Source organism: Cyclopterus lumpus, chromosome 11, assembly GCF_009769545.1.
Source record: "Cyclopterus lumpus isolate fCycLum1 chromosome 11, fCycLum1.pri, whole genome shotgun sequence".
Classification (NCBI taxonomy): Eukaryota; Metazoa; Chordata; class Actinopteri; order Perciformes; family Cyclopteridae; genus Cyclopterus; species Cyclopterus lumpus.
Genome location: NC_046976.1, coordinates 159,469 through 184,534, shown reverse-complemented (window position 1 = coordinate 184,534; position 25,066 = coordinate 159,469). Strand labels below are relative to the sequence as shown.

At 42.8% G+C, this 25,066-nt stretch overlaps 2 protein-coding genes across 13 annotated transcripts in view; one reads left to right on the top strand and one right to left on the bottom strand.

Annotated features, from left to right (window-relative positions):
* Positions 1-14,110, top strand: part of atat1 (alpha tubulin acetyltransferase 1) — a 22,633-nt gene extending 8,523 nt beyond the window's left edge. The window contains exons 6-12 of one of the 8 annotated variants that reach the window (XR_004610090.1): positions 1,475-1,576; positions 3,058-3,103; positions 5,511-5,585; positions 6,402-6,615; positions 7,143-9,070; positions 10,069-10,153; positions 10,705-14,110. Coding sequence is in view for 5 of the 8 variants with exons in the window: in XM_034544476.1 (XP_034400367.1) it covers positions 1,475-1,576; positions 3,058-3,103; positions 5,511-5,585; positions 6,402-6,615; positions 8,967-9,070; positions 10,069-10,153; positions 10,705-11,011 (933 nt within the window). In the remaining 3 variants the exon portion in view is untranslated. Of the gene's footprint in view, positions 1-1,474; positions 1,577-3,057; positions 3,104-5,510; positions 5,586-6,401; positions 6,616-6,934; positions 9,071-9,970 lie in introns of all 8 variants that reach the window. The other 7 variants (XR_004610091.1, XR_004610089.1, XM_034544476.1 and 4 more) reach the window with 7 other exon arrangements.
* si:ch211-152p11.4 (regulator of G-protein signaling 8) lies at positions 12,955-25,066 on the bottom strand. 5 transcript variants are annotated; one of them, XM_034544481.1, is made up of 6 exons: positions 24,701-25,066; positions 21,154-21,745; positions 20,577-20,626; positions 20,345-20,478; positions 15,299-15,465; positions 12,955-13,980 (listed from the first exon to the last, which is right to left on the bottom strand). In XM_034544481.1, the coding sequence occupies exons 1-6, from the start codon at positions 24,748-24,750 to the stop codon at positions 13,810-13,812; spliced, it is 1,164 nt and encodes a 387-aa protein (XP_034400372.1). In that variant the 5' UTR covers positions 24,751-25,066; the 3' UTR covers positions 12,955-13,809. The 5 variants fall into 5 exon arrangements, with proteins under 5 accessions (XP_034400372.1, XP_034400373.1, XP_034400374.1 ...); XM_034544482.1 differs by having other exon boundaries at positions 21,154-21,742; XM_034544483.1 differs by having other exon boundaries at positions 24,780-25,066.

Here is a 25,066-nt window from a genome sequence, read left to right as displayed (position 1 = left end):
GCTCATTTAGCAGAGGAAACACTAGACTTTCTTTTTCGAAAGGAGATAATTCCACAATTCCTTGCGGCAGCAATATTTAAAGTGACGCACCATTCGGCCATTCACAAGAACAAACGATCATGACCGACAAACGCAGATCATGTAAATAATCGTTGTTATAACTTGATTTCCTTGACCCTGTGACTTTTTCCACAGAGGTCAAGGAAATGTGGTTAGGAATAGATGTTAGGACGTAATTTTTGGACTATTCGACGCACCCCGGCTGTACCGGCTCCAGACACAGCCACGACCAATGAAAAAACCTGTGAGGCGAGAAGGCACAAAGACTCTGGGGAAGAAGTATAATTAGTAATGTGCAATAAATAGACTTGAATTTGTCCAGAAGGAGAGAGAGAAGAGGAGAGAGTAGCTCAGTGTATCCTAAGATGTCCCCCAGCAGCCTATAACTATAAGCGCTATCAAAGAGGAAAGTCTTAAGTCTACTCTTAAATATGTCTGCCCCCTGGACTGAAAGTGGAAGCTGGTTCCATAAAAGAGCTTGATACCTGAAGGCTCTGGTTCCCATCCTACTTTTTAAGACTAGGAACCACAGGTAGCCTGGCATTTAGTGAGCGCAGCTCTCTAGTGGGGCAATATGGTACTACAAGCTCCTTAAGATATGATGGTGTATCACCAATTAAGGCTTTGTAGGTGAGGAGAAGAATTTTAAATGTGATTCTTGATGTTACATTTAAATAAACCCCAAACTATTTAAACAAACAAATCTAAAATATATCGCTGTTTATGAATACACATATCCCAGCTTTGCTTGTAAACTCAAATTCACACATGTTTATGAGTTTGTACTGCATTTCTCACGATAAGAGATAACATTACAGAATTTACCTCACCATAATCATAACAATAGTCAGCATGCAAGCAATTAACATCAGCTAATTAATAAAGGTAGCAGCTTTAATGAAGCGTAAATTAAAAACATGTTCAAGTAAAGTTGACCAGCACTTCATGAGAAGCTTTTAATGTTCTTTATCTGTAGCATGAGGGGGAATTAGCAAGCTAGCTGGCTAACTAACCAGCCCTTACATGAAAAATAGAACAACTTAATGCGTCATTCACACACATTGCTATCACCAGATAATCAGTCAATACATTTGATTCACCAGATTTAGTAATGTGCTGATGTCTTAATTTCAAGTCTATAGAAAAGCTGTGACTAATGCTCCACTGGGCATAGAAGATGAGCTGACAATATACATGAAGGTTGTGTTTCAATTCCCATGTTTATACGTTTTTTTATTTCTTTGATTTTCAGGGTAAAAGCACTTCAGCTAAAACTCTGGGCTTTAGGTACTCTTTAGCCATTTGATTGAGAGAAATAGAAAACAATCTGCCACCTGCAGTAAAGATGATGTTCACAGTTCATAGCTCTAAGCTGTTTATCAGTGACAGCATGCTTTGTCTTTCTTTTCTCCAGCAAAAGAATTTAGAGCCAGTTCTGATGGCTTACGACAGGCCCTCACCCAAATTCCTGTCTTTCCTGGCGAAGCATTTCTTCCTGACACAAAGTGTTCCTCAGGTATAGTCTGTACTTTCTCTGGATGTGTAACATAAGACAAATAATTAGTATTAGCAATCCAAGGTGTTAAAGGGTAGGTTCACATTTCAGGTGGTTACATAAGCTTGCTGTAATCTTTCTTTCAATATATAGTAATATATCAATATATACAGAAATAGGAATTGTCAATCTTTACTCTTTAGGGATCACTTGGATCCCAAAGTTGAACAACCTTTTGATATGATTTCAGCATAATCCTATCCATTAATAGCTGTAATGAGGCCCAAAAAGAGTAAAACCCATCCATGTCTCTTTGGGGAATATGTGTGAGCCTTTCAAATGGCAGAAGAAGCCCACTTGAAACAGATGGTTTGACATTGTTCAGCCAATACCATAGAAGACTAATGCTGTATTAACACTGAATAAAAAGCGGCTATTTAATTTCAGTTTATTTTGTATAGCCCCAAATTACAAATTATCCTAAATGGGCTTTAAAATCTGTACACATACGACATCATCTGTCCCGGGACCTCACATCAGATCAGGAAAAACTACCCCCCCTCCAAAAAAAAAATAGCAGGAGGTGTTAGACAGAACCCCGATCCAGATAAAGGCGATCAATGTAAACAGAAAGAGATAGAGAGAAGGGGGCATCAGCAGGGCCATGGCAGGAGACAGAACAGGCTCCAGACACAGCCACGATCCATGGAAACCTGTGAGGCGAGAAAGCGCAAAGACTCTGGGGAAGAAGTAGAGTTAGTAATGTGCACTGAAGAGACATGAATTCATCCAGAAGGAGAAAGAGAGAAGAGGAGAGAGGTGAGCTCAGTGTCCCCCAGCAGTCTAGGCCTACAGCAGCATATCTAGGGGCTGGACCGGGGCAAACCTGAGTCAGCCGTAACTGTAAGCGCTATCAAAGAGAGATCTTGGTTGGATCTTGTTTAGATAAAAACAAAAGTTGGGAGCGTCACCTCCATATACTATTACATTTTTAGTCCAGTACCAATCAAAACATGAGTTTAAAGCATGCCACGGTAGTCTGTATCGTCATTGTTAAACGATACGATAACTATCATACAAATTTCTTTCTGAATTAAGGTCCCATGATGGTCCACTTGTGGTCCACTGGAAGGGGAGTGATTCTTCTCTATTAAACCCATCAATATTTAGTGAGTACGAACACGCCCATTATCAGTTGGGCGTGTTCGCACTAGTATGTGTCCTTGTTGGCCCAGAGTTGCACCTTAGCAAGTTCTGTTTTCTGAATAAATACCATAAGATGTGGTTGGAAGATCCAAAAGCTAGTAAGCAGACCTTGTGGTTTAACCTCTATGCTCATAGCTACAGGAAGCTCACTCATTAGCCACACCCGTATCAGGAGCTCAGATAGTGTAAAAAGAGTGTCAGTGTAATACCCTGCGTAATTATAAAACAGAATCACTCACAGCGTTCTTCATCAGGAGCACCATGACGTATCTTGTCTTTCTTTTTATTCTGTCCAGGCCAATAACTTTGTGGTGTTCGAAGGCTTCTTCCTCAACAGATCAGGTAACTTTTCTACTACTCATTGCTTTTTTTTTTTTTGTTGTGAAAGGTGTTATGTTATAGTTTTTATTCCCTGTGGTAATATGAGCATTGAGACCTGACATTACTTCCTACCAGCTGAACCTGTATTTGATTGGCTTCCTCGGAAGATCTATCTCAACCCAAAATCAGTTTAAGTTTTGGAAAAAGAAGCTGCTCAATGCCATAACAACAACATACTTCTGTGAATACTTGTTGTCAAGTTCAGTTACATCACATATGTTGCATGCTACCGCTTTTCAGTGAATTCTTGCTTTTTGGCATCACAAAAGTCTGAGTCTAAAAAAAGGCTCTGGACGGCTGATGTGCTATTATTCCAGTTCCAAAATCTTTTGTTTCACCAAACTCTCCCAGGTTCGCCCTCCTCTCCTCTAATGGATAAGGGGCTGTACAGCTGTTTGTAAGGACTTTTATATCTTTTCTTTTCTCGTACGTCTCCAGCATCACATCCTCCTTCCTTTGTCCGATAATTAATCGGTCTGAAATCGGTGATCTCACTTAGTTTCTCAGCCTGTGTCAGTTCCTCTATCCCATCACCTGTATATATCTACTTATACAGTTGCAATATATGGCATGTAGTGTACCATATATTGAACCCAGAGAGCCACAACCTGTAGACTACCTTAGACTAACAGGACAATACATGTCTGGTTATTGACCCTTCAATGTCTCTAAATGTGTGTCAGTTGATACTTTGTGTGACAGTCTGCCACCATCACACCACATGAATGTGATCCCTGTAAACTATAAGAGCATGTTAAGAAGTGTGGGACCCTCTTAAATGATTGCATTGCTTTATTGTACTAAATAGGATGGGGCTGCCATTCCTCCACACAGATTACATACATCAAAAGTAAGGCCAATGGTACAACAGCTGCCCTGCAGGGACAGACACACCCACTGTTTTATAGTTTTGAAGCTTCTCTCTGAAGCAGAAAACAGGAGCGACTGTAGACAGAATAGAAAAGGCGTCACTGTGTTTAGCAGCCAGCTAAAGTGAGCTGAAGTCTGCTGTCATTATTGTTAGAATTATCAACCCCTCATGATTTGAACTCAGTTTAACAACTCTGGTTTCCATACTATTATCCACCCTCACTCTCTTCTTAGCTGTAATCTTCACTGTCTGGCACTCCCTGTCCTCTACTGTTAAAGCCCTTCGTGGACTATTGGCCTCTTCTTTTCCACTGGTCATGGTTATCCCTCTAGAGAGAAAGGAATGCTGAAAGGAGAACTATGAAGACATAATATTTTATTTTTATTTTTTATAATCATTGTTAGGATGCCGAGCGGCCATGGAGGCAAATGAGCCAATCAGGAGGCAAAAAGTTTTGGATGAAGCTTGACGAGTATTATTTTTATTTACATTCAACCACCACACAAAGGTTCCGCCAGTCTCTACTGGTCTCCACCCATTCTCCTTCAAAAACAAATTGAGCTCTTTTTATACCCCTGGTGACTCTAATTTTATATGCTGTGTTATTACAAATGTCAGTGTGAAAGTTTCTGTAACCTGCTTCACCTGGTAGCAGGGCAGTTGTGTTTCATAGAAATAGTTAAAGGAGGCCACAGTGAGCTTGATAAATGTGCAAACTTGCATTTAACATGACTTCTCCAGTAAAGGAGATTACATTACAATTGGATGCACTCAATGGCTTGATATTAATGTGTTTTTCCTTTTTCCTGATGAATGATGTTTATGGCTCAGACTAGTAATACATTATTATAACTAACTCCCACCTGCATGCCACCTTAAGTTAACGGTGTTGTTGGTGTGTGTTGCGGAGTGTCATATGTTTTGTACCAGCTGTAAGCTGAATAGATCACCTGACCAACAGAGACAATGCTTTGAGGAATGCATGTTCTTCTTTAGCACCAATAACAACCAACTTGTCTCATACATGTTGTACATGTAAGAAACATTGGTTCTAACAATTTGTCTGGTGCCAGACGGAGGCTACCAATTATTAGAACCATTCATTAATTTGTGTCAAAGGTACCTCAGTGAATCTGGTAAAGATTATTAAAACTGCATCTTTCAGCTACAATCCACCTCAAAACAGAACCTGAATGTTGGATTCTTGTTATCTTAAACTTCTCCAGTAACTGTGAGCAAGAACAACTATTTCACATGGTGGAGGAGATAATGGGCTGTCTCTCAATGAGTCCAGTCTTTCTGCTCCTGTCAAAAATCTGGTTCAAGTTGATCTCGACATCAATATGTGAAATGTGTTTGAGGGGGGATCCTCTTGAAGCTTTCACAGCCTTCACTGGATCATTTTCTAGCATTGGAAGATGAAATACTATTATCATGTAGCTTGTGAAGGCCGGATTGGGAGATCCCATCATGTTCTGTGTGTGTTCTCCTCCACAGTGGCCCAGTTGAGAAAGGTTCCCTTGAGAAAGCCGGACGGAGAGATCAAACCCTACTCTTTAATGGAGAGAGAAGGTAGAGCCATAGCCGTAGACAGAGATATGGTGACTGGTGTATGAAAATATGAATATGCTCTGCCTGTACTCAATATAGATCAAAGAGTTCATTACATGTTTAATGCCCTGCGTTACAAAATGTGAGTACAAGGGTAAACTGAGGTCAAACTAACCAACAATCTATCTCAAAATAAAGTTTTATTAAATATGACAGAAAACATTTACAGCCAGACATTTTTGTGTCTCAAAACAAAAGTCTCATAAATGTTCCAACTAAAAACAGCAGTCCTAATGGGACACTTTAATAGTTAAGAATGGAAATGAACTTCATGAATTCCCTGAGTTTGTATGAAACATGATGGGCAATGTTACACAATTTAATAATGTAGAATAGCATTAACAGTTGATTGCCATTTTAACTGTAAGATCATCTTTGATTTAAATCATTCTTTGGCTATAAAGGGGCACCCCGCCAATTTATAACATATGTATACTGTCTTCTATGTCTCTGGGAGCTTAATGTAAAAAATCACATCCATGACATCAGGGTGAGCATTTTTATTTTCAGGCACAGAATGCACAAAAGACATGGTCGAGAAAATGGGAAGTTTAGGATCTGGTGTCTTTAGACTTTGTAAATCCGCCGGCAGCAGCAGTGCACTACTACATTGCTGAAGTTGTCTTCCATAATCCAGCAATGACTTCTGTGCATAGAGCAACCCCTGTGTATTATTCACCAGTACTCCAGGTGGCCATGTCAAATCAATCTTATCAGTTGTTACAATTAACATTTGGCACTTTTTAAATTTCAGAATAATTTTTTCCCCCTCTTCAGTGGTGCTTCAGGAGCAACGGGCTCGTCCTTGGCCGTTTGCTCCTCCTCACTCGCCCCAGCAGTCGGTATCCTCCCAGTGCTCCCATTCCCTCAGCGTGGGATCCTCCCCCAGCAGGGCGCCCCCTCGTGCCTCCCCATCTTCTTTCCCTGGGGGCAACAGGGACCAGAGCCCACAGTCCCCTTTCATCGAGCGCTGCAGAGCAAGGCGCAGCAGGTAAGAAACAACACACTCACACAGCTTTTAAAATGCTTTTTTTGTTATATGACACATGTCATCTTTAAATCTCTCTAAGGGGAGAGGGGATGTATAGCCTGCTAGTCACCTGGGAGCTTGGAACCTGAAGATTAATTTGAGCTCAGTGGTGTGTGAAATGTTGTTGAGTCATAAATCAGAAAGACATGTATTAATTAATTGAAATGAAATGTGAAAGTATCAACAACTTTGGACTGATTTCTGTAAGAATTGCATAAAAAAGTACCATGTGTATTTAATTTTTCTCTCTCTCTCTGTTTCTCTGTCTCTCTGGTGGAAGGTGGTGGTGGAGAGAGTGGTGCTACATTTTTTGTGATTTTTTTTCAAACTTTTCTTAATTTTGTTGTGTTTTTGTAGAGAGAAACCTGTGTTTCTTGTCAGGGATGGCATCCCTGTCTTTGAGGCATGGAGTTTGGGTTTTAAAAGAGAAGCAATTTGTGGCGGAAATAATATTGAGCGGCGTCTCGCTGAATGGCGTTTATCTGCAGGTGTCCCGGCTCGCCGTGCCCTCCACCCGAGTCACCGTCTCCGGTGTTCCCCCGTTCATCCCCAACCAGGTGTTGGAGCGGGAGCTGCAGCGCTTCGGGAAGCTAGTGAGCAGCTTCAGAACTGTCGGGATGGGTTTAAAAAACGATAAGCTTAAACATGTCAAGTCCTTGATGTTCCTTATTGGTGTTATATCATTAGATCAAGAAAAGACTTTTGATCATGGTTTTATTTTTTCCACTTTAAGGGCATTTGGTTTTGGTGAAGGGTTTCTGTCACTGTTTGATGTACAAGGAAGCTTCTTGTCTGGTAAAGGTGGGGGGGCGCACTGAGCTGTCCAGTTCAGGTCCAGAGAGGTATCAGACGGGGATGTCTTATCTCTGTATAGCTATATTCTATTGCCATTGAGCCTTTCTAAACAGGTTGAGATCCCGTCTGTCAGGACTCATGTTACCTGGGCGGCCTGAGCTGGTGGTGTCAGCATATGCTGATGACATTAATGTGCTTGTTGAAGACCAAAGGGTTGTCAATGTCCTAGGTTTTGTTTTTGTTTGAGAGGGCATCTTCAGCAACTGTAAACTGGGGGAAAAGTGAAGCTTTTCAGGTTGGGCAGTGGTTAAACAAAGAAACACCAGAGCTACCAGGAAACATCAGATGGGGAAGGCAGGGCTTGAAAGTTGTGGGTGTTTTTTTGGGAACAGAGGAGTTTCAAAGACAGCACTGTGATGATGCTATAGAGAGAGTGTGTACCAGACTATCAAAAAGGAAATGGCTGCTACCTCAGCTCTCTTACAGGGAAAGGGTCCTAATTGTCAATGACTTGGATGCCTCGACCCTTTGGCACAGACTGGTAGTCCTACCTCCACCACAGGGCCTGATCGAAGTAATCCAGACAATCTCTCTCTCTGTCTCAGTCTCTCGCTTTCTCTCTCACTCTCTCCTTCTCTGTCTGTCTCTTTGTCTCTGTCTCTCTCGTTCTGCTTGAGTACGTCTTTCTAAACATGTTCTGTCTCTCTTTTTCTCTTCCCCTTCCCCCTTTTCTTCTCCTGTTCCACCCGCTTTGTCTTCTGTTACTCATTTGATGTGCCCCATCCCCTCACTGTCGTCTGGCCATATTTCATACAATAGTTCCCTTAATAGATCTCATCTGGGCTTCCATTGACCAGCCTCTGTCTAGCACTGGTGCCTCTTCCCTTGGACATGGAGTGTGTTAACATGTGCACGATTATCTTATTTAGTTTTTTGTCATGTTCTGGATATGGAGCATGAATACCCAGGGTTTTTATCTTCCACTATACATGAGTTTTCACCATCTCAGCCACTATGTTCTGTAAAAACTAATAAGGTACATGCAACAGTATTCTGCTATCATAACCAGGACACAAGTGCGCCTCTAAACACACTCCTGAAGCAGGGGAGAACACCATGGCTCTGTCTCTGCTTGCCTTTTTCTAGACCTCATTAAAGTATCTGCCACTGAACTCCACGTGATTGCCTTCTGTCTCACACATTATTAAGCAACCAAAGCGGTGGATATGAGATGAGGCTGCTCTGTCTACTCCCAAGTCTTCTTTCCATTCTGTGGCTTTTTATTTCTTATGAGTTAGATTTTATTGATAACATGTGTTCATGTTTACGCTCATTCATGTTTTGTTATATTTTGGTTTTACTCGGTTTTGTAATTCTGTTCTTTTTTTTGTTTTACCGTTGTCTGACCCAAACTGTCCTTTGACTTGCACGTACATCTCCTCTCGTACTCCTGTCCTTTCTCTTTTTCACCCCGCTCTGAATGTTTTGGGATGTCATTCCATCCCGCTTGCTGCCAGTCACCATTTGTTTGGTAGCAGACTGGGTCTAGTTGCCAGAAGCAGCCTGTACAGTCGGCACATGGACAGCAGAGCTGCTGGACTGCTGGACAGACCCTTACCAGGTACGGTCAAGTGAGGATGTTCAAACCATGGTCATATCAGTCACACTGATGCTTGATTACTGTGTCATACTGGTCATCAATATTACGTGGTCAAAGTGCTCCATTTCCATGTCCAGATTTAATCACAGAAGTGTTGTAATAATTTGATATAGAATATATCCAAATGAAGTTGTATGTATTTGTTTGACGATACCAAAGAGTCCTGCACACACTTTATTAACAACAATTTTTCTTCCAACATTCAAAGCATGATATGAATATCTGAGGGACAAAATTGTATTAATAAAGTGTGTACAGATGATGGCCGGTGTGTGGATTCTTTGTTTTCTTCATAAGACTTCGTGGTGTGGAAGAAGTTTGTAATGATTACCTGTGGGTTGTGGCTTTGTCAGAGTTTCCACTGCGTCTCACGGCCCTCATCAGGTGTCGACACATCTGGAGCATCAGTCACGTGATGATGAGCGGGCGTGTGTAACACCTGAGCCAGTTCCTTTTACTGACACTCTTCATCAAAGATTGTATCAAATATATTCAGGCCACATTTTGTGTCCAATATTTGCCCTCAAACCACCAGGATAAGTCCTCACTGTCTAGGGAGCAATGTCATATCAGAAAACAGTCACATCTGTAAGTCCCAATGGGCAGGTGGGCACCTTGTACAGCAGCCTCAGCAATCAGTATTTGAATTGTTAAATGTAAGAGCTGTACACCACAGTACTTTGAGTGGTCAGAGGACTAGAACGGGTCTATATAAATGTAAGTTCATTCCAGTTTTTAAGCTGGTTTCATGTTTTTTTCTAAAATGTAATTTGCAAGACTTGATTTAATCTAATTTGAATTGATTTAAAAGTTGAAATGTAAAAATGCTGAATGTTTGCTCTTGATGGCTTCTATCCTAAGAGTATGGAGCCACGGAAAAACCCCTGAATGAGTGAGTGGAGGCAGGTGAAGCACAGTCGGGATCTCTGCTCATGTGGTAGTACCTTGTGCCTCCTCAGGTATGAGACCAGTTGGGGATCAGTCACACGCACTGGAATACATAGACACACACAGGTTGGCCAGTATTCCGACAGCACGGAGCAGGTATTTGCACCCTCTCACTTGACACTTGGACATAACAAGCATTAGAGAATCAAAAGGAGGGTTAGTGACTCCACCTATGTGCAGATGTTTGTGGCTGAAACGCATCGTAAACTGTCTTTCTGGTGAGGACAGGTACTCAAAGCTCTTTTTAGGGAATACATGGGAATGTGTTTATAGTTGTAGAGGTACGCAGAAGAAGTGACTCTCACACACACACACCTCCCAATGAGGCCCTGCACAACAAACAGCTGATCTGATGGTATTTGTTTTCTCACCAAAAAGAAAAGCAATAGTTCACCTTCAGTACAAGTATGAAAGAATTAGAAAATTAGCATGTTTCCCTATGTCCAGCCTGGATAAACATGTTGAACATGCCTTCAAATGAAATTATTCACGTTTTTATGCCAAGCAACCAAGAAATACTACAGTGCGTTTTAGTCGCACACGTCTGCACATAGGTTCGTTGTGCAGTGAAATATTGATCTCAACTTTAAGCCAACAGCCTTCCCCTCCTTTCTGCTGACCCTGTACTGTCTTGTCCCTGAACCCAGGTTCCAGCCTCTCTCACTTCCACTTCTGTGTGCATCCAACAAGGACGGAATCCACAGGCAGACCTCCTTAGACTGCACAGAGGAGCACCTGGATTCACATGCTGAGGCCCGTGGTGCTGTGGAGGATGTCAGGGCGTTGGACAGTCCACAGCGTTCAGCACCAGGCATGCCGGTCGGCAAGAGACATGCGTTGGAGAAGGAGGACGACGGAGGCAGGCTAGGCTGGTCCTGGACTGTAGAAGAGAACTGCTACACCGCCCAGTGGGTGAAGCAGAAGCATGAACACAAGAGCACCCAGCCCTGGTGATTGGGAACTAGTTCTTATATTTAAATGTTTGAAAAAAATGTATTGTATTCTGGAACCATTCAACCTTTTAGAACACACATATGAGCTGAAGCAGGAACTCTGTAAGACCTTCAGATGTGTTCTGGAGCATTGATGCGATGATTTCTTGCTGAGAAACATTCAAACATTACTTCAGGGCTAAAACACTGATCTGGAAAAAAGCACTGCCAGTCTTTCCGTTTAAAAGGGGTTTGTTCTCGTGCTGCAGGAATGACTCCTAAAACCAGGCACTGAGTCTTAACAAATAAGTCTAAGAGACGACTAAACATTATCAATAGAACACTAGTCCTTAGTATAGACTAACGTGAAGTCATGTGACCGTAGTGGAGTTCCTCTAGACTAACGTGAAGTCATGTGTACAAAAATACATCATCCCAGACTTATGACAGTGCTTCACTATCAGAACGGTATTAACGGAAAATTATGTAAAGAAGAATAATGACATCAATCATAAATAATACAAAATGAGATATAACTGCTAGTCTGATCTGCACTATTTAAGAAAGTCATGGCTATGTCCAATCCTTGTCACAGGACAACTACAACTTTAAATATGATTCTTCTATTCATTTACAGTATCTATTAATCTAACTGTTCAGAATGGACATGCAACTGCTTTAGTCTCAGAAAAAGAAGGAAAAAAATGTCATAGTTAGACCAAAAATACTATCCTAAAGTTAAAATGTGACTTGGTATTAAATATAGTTTGGGAAAAGATTCCATACTTAAAATCATGAATGTCAGTCTAAACTGATAAATGAGGCCCACTGGTGTCTGCCCTCCGACAGCCTCTTGAAGCTTGACAACTAATCCAAATGACAAGTGACTCCCTCTGACCATGAACTTTCTAAAACAGCTAAATGAACTCATCACTCTTGGTGAATGAAACAACATAAAAGTCTATCTGAAAGTGTGACACATGGTATGACCTCGATCCTTTGAAGAATCCTGAGACCTTTAACCGCAGTGGGAATGTTTTTGTTCTTTTGCATTGGGTGGGTTTGGATTCTTACTGGTCATTGACAAGTGAGGCTGAGCCTCTGAACTAAAGTTATGGGACTCATAAGTGGCTTGGTGTTTGCATCCCTTGATAACATAAGACATTAAGCATGCTTCAGTGGCAGACATGACAGGAATACCTATTTCCACATGAACTCACTGGCACATGGAATACTATGGGAAAAGCCATACTTTTCTTCCCAAAAAGCAGTACCAGTGAAAGCTGTTGCCAGCCATTCACCCCAGTGTATTCTGACACAGATATTCAACATAAAACTGAAAAAAAATGGATTCCTGCATTATTTTGGTGGTTTTCACCAAGAAATAAGGATCACGTAACGGGATGTAGATCATCTCCATGTACTGTATGATCACATGTAGATCATCTCATGGGCAGGGCTGGGTTTACTGACGCCAACATGTCACACACATCAACCCTAAGACCAGAACAACTTTCTTGTGACTAAATAATCCTGACTCAAGGTCCACTTTCTAGCTTCCACAGGTGATGGCAACAGAGCAAACTCCTTCCACTTGTGAAAGCTGGTTAAAAGCTTCTGATAGTGAGTCACACTGACTTGAGTCTTTATTTATAGTAATAATCTAGGGAGGTATAGGAAGCTTGGCCTGCTGTAACGAACGGACTACCACCAGAGCTCTAATTATGTATTGTGCATAGTGCAGAATATGTCTGATGAAATAGGGATTCAAATCAGCAGAATGAAGTTTCCATATAAAGCAGTGGAGCAGCACACACAATGCAGTGCTGCGTTAATGTTTGTTCTGGCCCTTGACACATTCGGCACGTTCTGTTACTCAGTATCCCAGCAACCTCTGCTTGAGCAGACTAACTGCACCTCTGAATCCACAGCTGCATGCTGAGCTCCAATCAACAGACATCAGATACACAAACAGGATTTTATTGATTTATCTTTCAAACTCTCAAAGTTGACCAACTTGTACGCTATTCTGTGTCTTTCAAATGTTCTTCGTCATTAAATGAGGGTGTTTTAATTTGTACAGGACCAACAGCCAAGGAAATACTACTCGTTACCAACCACGTACTTAAATGACTGTTTTCTGAGGCTATGATGTTTGCCTTTGTTAAAACTGGAGCATTTAGGAGCAGACTCAACGTATCTGCGTAGTCATGTTACCTGTCAGAGTAAATTTGCTCAGGTTTCTCATCTTTGCCTTTTAAGTAACTCATGTAGTACTTTGACCTTTTCCAGCAAAGCTTGTTTTTCCTTTCCATCAGCAGAGTGAACTCCATGGGAACACCAGCTACTCACAGGGAGGATGTTTAATGATTACAATAAGAGCTGCGTAGTGTTCCGGGTCACTTCAAGTGAGGAGAATAAAAAAGCCTCATTTATGCTTCATGTTTGCACACTCAGGCCAAACGAGAAGTATTTAGGATTTTGGGAAATTAGCTTATTTTTGTTTTTTATCTATCAATCTGGCCTGTGTGACAAGTACGAAAGCGGAGTCAGGATTTGGTTAGCTTAGCTTACCATAGCATAAAGACTGGGAGCAGAGGAACAAAATATTAATATTTATCTGGACATCTCACTGTCCAAAAGAAAGAATACACTCATTTACCTGACTTAAATTTCTACACACAGTGTCTGATGGCTACCAGCATTGTTGTTACACTAGCGTCCCTATACAGCAGCCCTATCTTTTGAAGATATTTTAAGGTCTACAATTTTAAGCAATTCCCGGAAGCCTCTGTCCCTCCTGCTGAGTCCATGTGAGGTCTAGTCAGCGTCTCGCAGTAAGGACAGGTAGACGTCGGACTGGAGGAAGCGGGGATAGCAGTCTGTGTCCAGGAGTGAGAAGATACGCTTCTGTGCGTGGGACAGAGAGGTGTGAGAAGGAGCCTGTAGCAGCTGGACGGTCAGATCCCGGGTCTTACTGTCCAGGTTCACCTAGCACAGGACGGCACAGAGGGCAAGTATGGGCTACATTCAAAGGACAAGCCAGAGTGTTACAACTTTACTTTTCGACCATTGTTTCTATCAACTAAACTGTTGGCTTGTTTCCAACCTATCTGATCAACTGCTTGTTCATACTTCTTTTTAGTGATGTAGCATATACACTTTAGTTGTTACATTGGTATTATTACTGAAGGCAATAGGACTATGAAAACAGTTCATATGTAGCTGCAACCGTATCCATATCATCATAGATTCAACCACAAAGGCAGCCAAAACCTAATAGGTTGTTAAGCAAACCTTATGCAACGGAACACAACATTGGACGTTAATGCCAAGGAATGCTAAAGTAGTACTTTCCCCACCTCTGGGTGGCCTGAACTGTTTGTGTATCCACTAATGGATCTGTACTTTTCTAGTCTTCCGACCACTGAAAGCTCTTTAACACTACATTACATCATTCACCAATACACACAGATGGGAGAGCTACCATGCAAGGTGCCACCTGCCCATCAGGACTAACTAACATCCATACACCGTGGACAGTTACTGGAGCAATCTGGGTCGAAGTCAACATGGACTAGCGGAGCCAGGGATCAAACCGCTTGGAGATTGAGCCTCTGATTAAAGGACAACCCGTTCTACCAATGAGCCAAGATCGGCGGTAGCTTTTTTATCTCTATGATATATATATATATATATATAAGAGAGAGAGATACAAAAGCAAACTATGGCAAAAGTACTAACAGTGTTTGCACTGGAGGGTAGTCACTATGTTTCCATGACAACGCTGTTGGTCGGGAGAAAGATATTTAAATAATGGAAGTGGTCCCATCCTAAAAGGGGACAGCGGGATCCTGGCCCCACAACTCCTCTTACTTTCCTGCCCTGCAGGTGTCGCTGTTGATGTATTTTTATTTTATTTATTTATTTTTTCAAAGAAAATTTAAATGACACTGAGATTTGTTAGTTTTTAGATTTGAATCTCAGAATAAACTAGTGGAGCAACTGAATACAGTTGAGCCATCTTTTTTTAAAAATATATCTCAGAACTAGTAAAGGTCACCTAATAAAGGCAGTTCTCTTTAGGAAGATGGCTAGACTTTGTTAATGATTTCATTAAATCAGCTATTGATGCAATGCTTTGATGTGAAACTCTAAACGCCCACACAAGCTCCAAAACACACAGGGTTAAGGGAGAAAAGACAAGTATAGACGTGTGACAGGACTTGAATTACACTTCCTACTTGGTTCAGAGCAGCGTAGCTGTTGGTGCATGCAGCTGAATGGAATTAGAAAAGCAGGCGTGTACCTCCCGGGGAGCACCTGGCTGGATGTAGGTGGCACAGATGTCCTTGGCTCTCCTATGAAGGCTGAAGTTGTTGGACGAGTGTCTGTACTGCTCACAGGCCAGATAGAACTGCAGGTTCTCCTCGCTGAACTCAGAACGCAGAAATGCTCCAAACACTGACACACCAGCTGAGAGGAGGAGGAACACGAGGAGGGAGAAGATAAGTGGCTTGTTAAAGGAGAACAGACACAGCAATCCCTCAGGCCTTAGAAGCACATCTCAAACAGCAGCGTTTTCCAGCTTTGTGGTAAAACCTTTCCGCGCCCATCATCTCCGCTCGTCTTCCTTCGAGGCTATGATCCATGCCTTGTCTGCGGTATCAAACGTGACTGACTGCTTCATAAACTGCTGACACCACACCTACCACAAGCCACAGTTCAAATGTGTCAGCTGCAGTGGACTGCACAAGTCACACAGAGAGCTGATGTTAGTCCTCAGGCTGTGTGTGTGTGTGTGTGTGTGTTCAGTACAGTTAAAGCAAAGACATAAAACACATGACATTATTGAAGCACACTAATAAACTCCCTACATCTCAGCTTCAAAGAAGATCAAATGAGAAATATAAATAAATAATCAGATGTTAGGGAGGAGACATCATTGATACTGGGTTTCTTTACAGCAACATTTCAAAAGACAAAAAAACCCATTCCTCCTAATTATTAGTTGGCCATGTTCAATTCAGCACACTTTTACTGCTTCAGCCTTGACTTTAAAAAAAATATGTTTGTATTTAACCTTTATTGAACCAGATAAAATACATTGAGATCAAATATCTTTGTTCTGGTCACGAAGGCAGCACAGTTTAACGCCAAATGCACATAATTGTAATAAATACATCAAAACAAAGACAAAGCATTACAAAGTACAAAAGTCTACGCATCAACAGAAGCGGTCTGGTGTGAACAAGTAGTTTATGGTGGCTTTAGATATTTAGATAGATATTACTCTGGAACCAGTGTTGCTTTTAGGTGGCACAACAAAAAATTGCACACTGTTATTTTATAAAAAGTGATACATCACATTTCCCACACAGTTTACTCTAGGTGATGGTGGGACTAGGCACACGCATACTCTCCTCACTGTGCAGGTACACTGCTCAGTTCCCCGTTAGTATATGTGCTGTCAGGACGTGAGCCATGTTGGCTTCACCTTGTTGTCCTGCTGCTTCATGTTCTGTAATCCTCTCAGAAAGGAGCCTGAGATCATGAGAGCCTGTTCTGGACCATCCTCTCCCCAAAACACACATGGGAAGCAAAAAAAAGACAAACAAACAATATCCCACTGCTGGGGGGCACAGAGGTGTTCAATATCAAGTTCCTCTTCAAAAGGCAGACGTTCAAATTTGTGTAGAAGATAATCCACATTGTTCATGGTGATGACAGTTACTAACAAAGTAAACAGTCCGTGTGGAAAAGAGGCAGAATGCATTGGCCATCATGTGATCTGGGAACCCAATGGCCATCTGACATATGATTTAGTTGTTTATTAGGTAAAAAATGTGTTTAAACTGGCTCCTTGTGTAACAATCCCGTTGGTCGTGAATAAACAACACATTCCCAGCTTACTACACATAACGTCACTTAAAGGAGGTGGGCTCGCATCACAGGAGTTACTTGTTGGATCTGGTTGTACCAATGGCTTTTCTTTCTTCTAGTTAGGATTCAGTGACTGTAAATGGCTGACGACTCCTGTTAGACAAAGCTGTCTTCAATTCTTCCATTAAAACCGATATATGATGGTTTACCATGAGCTGATGAAATTCAGTTCCTGGACAAAGATAACTTAACCTGCAAGTAAACAGAGATCCTCCTTAAATCTCAGCTGTTCTGAGATCCTGTCTAGTTGTTTGTCTGGACATCAGTCATGGGGCTAGAGTATTGTTGTTGCTGTCTGGTAATGTCAGATTCTTCTGTACTTGTATCATCACTAGGCAATGATGATTGTGACAGATTACCTTAAAAGAGACCTACAGTAATTTAGTATTGAACTTTCATAAAGTTGGTACATTTGCAAGAGACATTATTCAAATCAAAATCAAAGCAGCAGAGACTCAGATATCCTGACACTTGCTAGCATCTTTTGGTAGAGCCTTCCTGCCTGGTAAACACCAATGTTTCAAAGGTCTTCACAGTCAGATCTGATACAGAAGTGGACAATTATCTGAACCAAAAGAGCATGCAATCAAATGCAAAGATAAGAGACAGGATTTTAAGTCAGTCAGACACAATCTAGCTTGATCTGAGGATAATTTCTCACAATTCCACATGTGACCCAAATATGGTAATACATACTTATTTGGGTACGTAATACATTATCCTGCATAGCCACATATTTACAATTCAGTTCATGGAAGCATAATGTTGATCCACTTCCCTCTTCAGTGTGCTGCTTTATCACACAACATATTACATAAATGTCCTGTCATAAGACATGGGACTTGTAGACAGTCTCTGTGTTTACTAGCTGTTCTATTCATAAAAGCAGCAGTGAGCTGAAGTGCTGCTCTTTTAGCTTTATTGCACAGCACACAGTAACCAGTGACGTCAGCCCTGATGTCAACATGCGAGTTCAGATAAAAGCAGGGGGACCTTGAGACTGATTAGACTTTTAGTTGCACAAATATTTCTCCAAGGAAGACGTCAGGTAAAAGTGTAGCGTTCAGGTCGGAAGCTGAAGGAGTAGTACGAGAGGGGAAAGAATAGTCATCATCTAGCATCAGTTAAAGGGTACTAACCTGTGGAGTTTTCATAGCTATAAAGCAGCAGCATTAAATGCCTGACACAAGCATGTTGAATGCATTTCCTACCTCCTAAAGAATTTGAAAAGCCACGTTTCATGTTGTAAAGTCTGAATTATTAGCTTTGAATCTTCTTCTGTTTTATTGGCACCCCTTTTATGTTTTTTTTAAGAAAGAGACAATATGGACAAAGTATAGACACTAAGAGAAGTTACAATGATGAGTGTGACGACATGTGTTAAGCTTCCAATGGTAGAGGTCGCAACTGTTTAAATAGTGTAATGTTTTGAGTTATGCATGTGTTAAGGGAATAAGGGATGTGTGGGCGAGACAAAGTATAGAAAATAGTATTAAATACGAATACTAATGTCACAGTTGTGACGACCCTCCTCCTCTCATACCCTAGGTTTCCCTGTTGTTTTGGTTCTCTGTTGCAGGTGCTGATTGGAGTGTCGTCAGCTGGATCAGCCACACCTGAGCGGGTGTGTTCTTAAAAACCTTCATTTGGTAGCCTGTCTCTCTGAGGGAGGAGATCCTTTGTGTCGCTGGCATGACACAGGTGCTGTGGCTTATGTTTTAGTGCTGTTTCTTTGTGCAATCTGCCACACATCCATACATGCACTTCACTAGTGATAACTCCACTTTACATGGTTTGACTTATGTTGTTAAAAATAAATGGCTTTTTTTTAACAGCCCGCTCGTTTGTCTCCCTGTTTGTTGTAATCTCTCAGCCGGGTTGTGAAGAAAATATGCAGTCCTAACGTATAGACATATAATTACATTACATGTCATTTAGCTGACGCTTAGAATCCAAAGCGACTTACAATCATGTTACATTAACACACTGTAGAACAGCTACAGGGAACAATTCAGGGTTAAGTGTCTTGTTCAAGGACACAACCTCCTGATTGAAAGACGGACCTGCTAACCACTGAACCACAGTCGCCCCACAGACAATTTTTATGAACTGCAAACTGTTTTGTTTACCGCTGGACTTTTCTGGTAGGTGTTTACGTCCTACTCAGGTCAGTGTTAAGCCTACTTTCTGGTGGCCGCACATGATCACCTCGCCTCTTACGGGCGCTTGGTCGTGGACCTTGTGAATTTTTGTACCTTGGTGCACGATCAGACGCTGCTGTCTAAAACCTACGCACATACGACAACAGTGAAACCCTGGTTTACTGCAGAATGCTTCATCAGTGGAAGGAGAAGGCTTCTAGTAGTAGAGACAGATTGTACAACCAGACAAGGAACATACTGACAAAGATCAGAGCAGCACAGAGCAGCTACTCTGAAAAAATGCAAACAGGTTTAAAGCCAAAATACCTGCATCAATTTGTCTTTGTTTTCAAGAATAAAATTGTAAAATGGGTGTGATGTGAACAAATCCTAGATGTTTTTTTAGGGCCCGCCCAAGGCTGTACTATAATCAAAAATGTGGAGGAGCAGATCTGTTGTACGTAATTATGGCTCGACAGTGACATCATCCTTCCAGTCGGAACAAATACCTACTGCCTTCAGGTGACTGTAGAGAGAGTGAACAGTGTGAAGGAAAGGCCTTCAGTATAGAACTACTAAATTCATGTCATGATATCCAATAGAAATGTGTCATAATAATAGCGTATCTTTTATTAATCCCACAGTGGGGGAATTCTGCTCAGCATACTTGGTAATTAAGAAGCAGTGGGCTGCAGTGAAGCGCCCAGGGAGCAACTGAGGGTTCAGTGTCTTGCTCATGGACACTTCGACATGCAAACCATGGGGAGGACTGAGGTCGAACCACCCATGAGCTAAAGCCGCCCCAAAGTCATTAAAGAATCAACAGATTTGAACCATGTATACAATGGTGTGACAGGCAACATTGAGAAGTAATAGATAATATGGGGAAGTATTTTCATTTTCATAGCCATTCATCCTATGAGGGACACCCAGACCTAGCAGCTATCATCATGCCCACTTCTACCTGGGTTTAGAGGTTAGCCTGTTCAGTGATTTGGGGCTCAGTCTTGGAGCCTGGGTAACCTAACCCGTCCCCTAAGACTGGCTCCTCAGTCTGCATGTGGAAGACTATTGAACCCCAAATGGCAGCCATGAGTGAGTGTGAATGTGCATTAGTTTAGATCCAATGGGCAGGTGGCACCTTGTATAGCAGCCTCTGCCATCAGAGAGAGAGTGTGAGTGTGTGTGTGTGTGTATCCAAACATTCTTATACAATTACAAGGTCATCAAGTGTTGGGCTAAATCAAGTCTCAGATCGAAGCAGGACTTACTTTGGCTGAGCAGCAGGGCGTTCAGGGACTCCGCCCATTTCTCCAGCTCTTCTTGACTGATCTTCCTCTTCTTACTGTGGCCCACCTGACTCCACTGGCGCATGAAGAGCAGGCGAGACCTCCTCTCTGTGGCACTGTGGACCAGGACCACCAAAGGACAGGAAGAGGCAGCAGACGTCAGTACAAGTACATCTATCAACACTTAACAACTGAAGACATGTATGATTCTCACCTGTCTTTCTGTTCTGTGTTGGACAGGTTGGAGTTTGAGGAATGAGGACTCTGAAACAGAAAACACAAAGTGAACCGAATATCTTCCTGCTGTTTCTCGGTGAAAGCCCAATGAAGCAGCTTTAAAGGTTAATCTTTCCTGGGTTTTAATCTCGAGACTACACTAAGATTAAGATATGAAGCAAACAACTATCATCTTTTAGAACTGACAACAATCCCAGCTCAAGGTTTTCCAGCGCTTTCAACCACTTTACATTGTTGTAGATGGAGTAGAGCCATAGAGCTCAGTATGATTAATCCATGGCACTTGTCGGACATTATGTTTGTAAAAAACTTTAAGCTCAACTGTTGAGTTATTCTAAAGCTACAATCCATATTTCATATTAACACAAACAGGCGTGTCTCAAGCATAGACCAATGGAAGAAAGTGTTCAAATTCTGGCTCCCTACAGCAGGCTGAGAAACCGTGCAGCGAAATGTAATGGTTGGTAAGATTTGTAACAAATGATGGTTAATCTTTCAGAACCGGTCTACATGTATGCCCTACTGTGGAGACTGAAGCTGAACTGGTTTCCCACCTGCCCAAACAGACTCTTAAGGTGCAGTTTAGCAGCTGACAGTTTTGGTTTATGGTGGTGGCTTTGCTGGAATTTGTAGGGGTTGGAGGAGGAAGAAGAAAACGTGGGATGCAGATCCATGAGCCCCATGCTCTCCGTGCTGCCCTGGGCAATCGGGGCCAGCTGACTGTCACTGTAGGCCCTGCAGTTTTCACTGATGAGGTTGTTCTTGTCCAGTTTCTCCAGCTCGCTCAGGTTCTCTGCGCTGAAGCTGTGCTCCTTGATCAGCTCCTTGATCAGCCCCTTCCTCCCCGCCTCGCTGGGACTGGCTCGAGGCTCCCGGATGAGAGGGGTTGGGCGGGTCAAGCTCCTGTCCATCTTATCTTCTGCTGTGAGAGATGTGTAGGTGCCGGACTCCCGGTTCTTCCCATGATCTGAGGTCTTCAGTGCCACCCTCTTCCATGGGAGGAAGTCCAGATCCAGGAGGGATCCCTCTGAGCTGAATCTGCGCATGTTAGCTGTATAAGAAGTGATGGAATAGAACAGGAAGACAAGATCAGAGATGAGGAGGAAGGGTTGAGAAGAAATGGGAGCTGCAGTGAAGTCCAGCCTGCTGAATAAAGCAGAGAGGGTTGGGGATGGGGATTGGACAATCAGAAAAATGGGTCAAAGAATGAATGAATTGCTCCACATTAATGATTCTTCTCACTGAACGGGAACAACTTCGCTTATTGAAAGTATAAATACTCCATTTAAGTACACAGTTGAATTGATTCACATACACTTCAAAATAAATAAGAATCGTAAGCAGGAGCTGTCAAAATGATGGATACTATCATATTTCTGGCTTAGTTAGTTAATTATACATAAAATTGTCTTACTAATTTACATCGCCACCATAACGTGGTAGATGAGTTTGAGAGGCTCAGTGATGGTGGGAGGTTAGGGTATCCCAAGGCAAACAGGTCTTGCCCAGACTAAGAGCGGTTTAAAAAACCCTGATGGATAGCGGCGCACAGACTTCGGCTACCTCACAAGGGAAACCGGGGTACCCTCCCGGAGCCAGACCCAGGAGGGGAGCTCTCCTGCGAGCGTCTGGTGGCCGGGCCTTCGACTATGGGGACCGGTAGGGCTCAGCCCGAAGAAATAACATGGAGCAGCCACCCTGTGGACTCACCACCCTGTGGACAGGCATCAGGGTCGGGTGCTATGTAGACCGGGCGGCGGGCAGGGCGATCGGCTCCGATAGACTAGCTCTAATGACGTGGAATGTCACCTTGCTAGCTGGGAAAGAGCCGGAGCTGGTGCAGGAGGTGGAGCGGTACCAGCTAGATATAGTTGGGCTCACTTCTATGCACAGCACTGGCTCTGGAACCAAGCTCCTGGAGAAGGGTTGGACTTTGTCCTTTTCTGGAGTTGCCCAGGGTGGGAGTGGGGATACTCACGAGCCCCTGACTGAGCACCAGTGTGTTGGAGTTTTCCCCCGAGAACGAGAGGGTCGCCTCGTTCTCGGGGGACCTCTTCAGGTTGCGGGGAGTAAGGCTCTGACTGTTGTTTGTACTTATGCACCGAACAACAGTTCGGAGTATCTGGCCTCCTTGGAGTCGGTGGGAGGGATCCTGGAAAGGGCGCCGCCTGCCAACTCCATAGTTCTCCTGGGAGACTTCAACGTTCACGTGGGCAATGACAGAGAAATCTGGTGGGGGGTGATTGGGAGGAACGGATTGCCCGATCTGAACCCGAGCGGTGTTTCGTTATTGGACTTCTGTGCTAGCCACGGTTTATCCATAACAAACTCCATATTCGAGCATAAGGTGGCTCATACCAGTGGTACCAGAACACTTTAGGCCGGAGATCAATGATCAACTTTGTAATCGTATCATCTGCGGCCATATGTCTTGGACACTCGGGTGAAGAGTGGAGCAGAGCTGTCAACTGATCATCACCTGGTGGTGAGTTGGATCAGATGGCGGGGGACTCGGCTAGAAAGACCTGGCAAGCCCAAAGGTGTAGTGAGGGTGAACTTGGAACATCTGGCAGAGGATCCTGTCTGGCATGTCTTCAACTCCCACCTCCGGAAGAACTTCTCACACATCCCGAGGGAGGTTGGGGACATGGAATCTGAGTGGACCATGGTCAAATTTTGACAAAAATATTAATGACACTGTCAGAAGTGCAGCAGGTGGAGTGCGGCAGGTGGAGTGTGGCAGTTGGATTAAGGTGGGTGGAGTGAGGCGAGTAAAGTGAGGCAGGTAGAGTGAGGCGGGTGGAGTGAGGCGAGTAAAGTGAGGCGGGTGGAGTGAGGCGAGAAAAGTGAGGTGGGTGGAATGAGGTGAGTAAAGTGAGGCGAGTAGAGTGAGGCGGTGGTGGCTGGCCAATAGAGGGCCACAGGGCCTGGCCCCACCATGAGCCACAAAAAAAAAGTAGACAAAAATTATTATAATATTAATAAATTAGACAAATTGTCAATATTTTTGGGGGAAAATATGGAATATACCTAGTAATATTTGTAAAATAGGATATCTGCGCAAAAGATATGCTTTTCCTGCACGTCCTCTTTGACCCGTTTGAGAGAAGAACTTTGGAGGAGAAACTACAGGTAAAACAGCTGGGTCCAGATCAGCCTCACAAGAAGACAACAGACTGGCTGAAAGGGAAGCTTCTGTAGAGCCGGAAGGTTTGGCAAGCTGGATGCTGTCGTGCTAATGCCGTATTTTGTTTTATAAATCAACGGGGACAGATCCAGCATGGACAGTTACGGGAGTCAGGGACATGAAGCACTTGTCGGAAAAAATTACGAAAACATGAGAACACCAGGACACACATGGATAAATCCGTCAAGCAGCAATATTGGGCAAAGTGAACGTCACTAGCAGCTGGACCACGGACACAGGTTTGAGGTGAAGAAACACAATGAGGAGGTAGATAAAAACGGGCAAACTTTAAACCTAACAAGGTTCATCTTAATATATAAACATGTTCTATTAGATTTGATATATATATGATTTATATTATACGATATTTAGATTTTATTATAAATATATATATATATATATATATTGTCCAAATACTTATGGCCCTGACTGTATCATTGTGTGAAGCACTAACTATGTTTGTATAAAAAAGTACCATACCAATGAAGAGTGAGGTATTATACATAGTGTATGAGTGGCATACTGTATAATATATGGTAATAGTATATGGACTGTATATGTTCTAGTCTTCTCACCGCTGAAAGCTCTTTAACACTGGGTGTCATCATTCACCCATTCACACCCATTCATTCACTGATGGGAGGAGCTAATGTGTTATCTGCGCATCAGCAGTAACAAAAAAAGTGTCTTGCCCAAGGACACATCGACATGGACTAGCAGAGTCGGGATCGAGCCACTGATCCTCTGAGTGAAGGACGACCCTCATAGACACACAAACACAGTCCTGTCTATCTATATGACAATATGAAATAAAGCAAACACGCACGAATAATGACAACGCTGATACAATAATGATTGTAAACATCATGTCACGATTATAGCAGGAATTGTAAAGCTGTCTACGCTTTTAATACCTGGTTGTATTCACTGGCAGTGGGTGGAGCCGCGGGGAAAGGAGACTCATGAAGACTTTGAGAGAGCATGTATATGTACCTCTTCGTCCAGCAGGTATATCAGGTATCACGCGTAGGCTACTCCATTGCCGAGAGTTCGATTCCTCCAGGTCTCATGAGCAACACGACTCGGAGGTTCGGGATCCAGCAATGCTGAGTTCAGTTCACCAAAGAGATCGAAATCCAACCTGTTGGAGCTTAGTGACCCGCGCGGACCCGGACCTCTGCGTCCCCTTAAAACCCGAACTACGTTCAACAACACAAGACTCGCGATGAACCGAGACCTCAGGAAAAGTGGCATAAAGTTTCCACCGCAACACTCAAAAG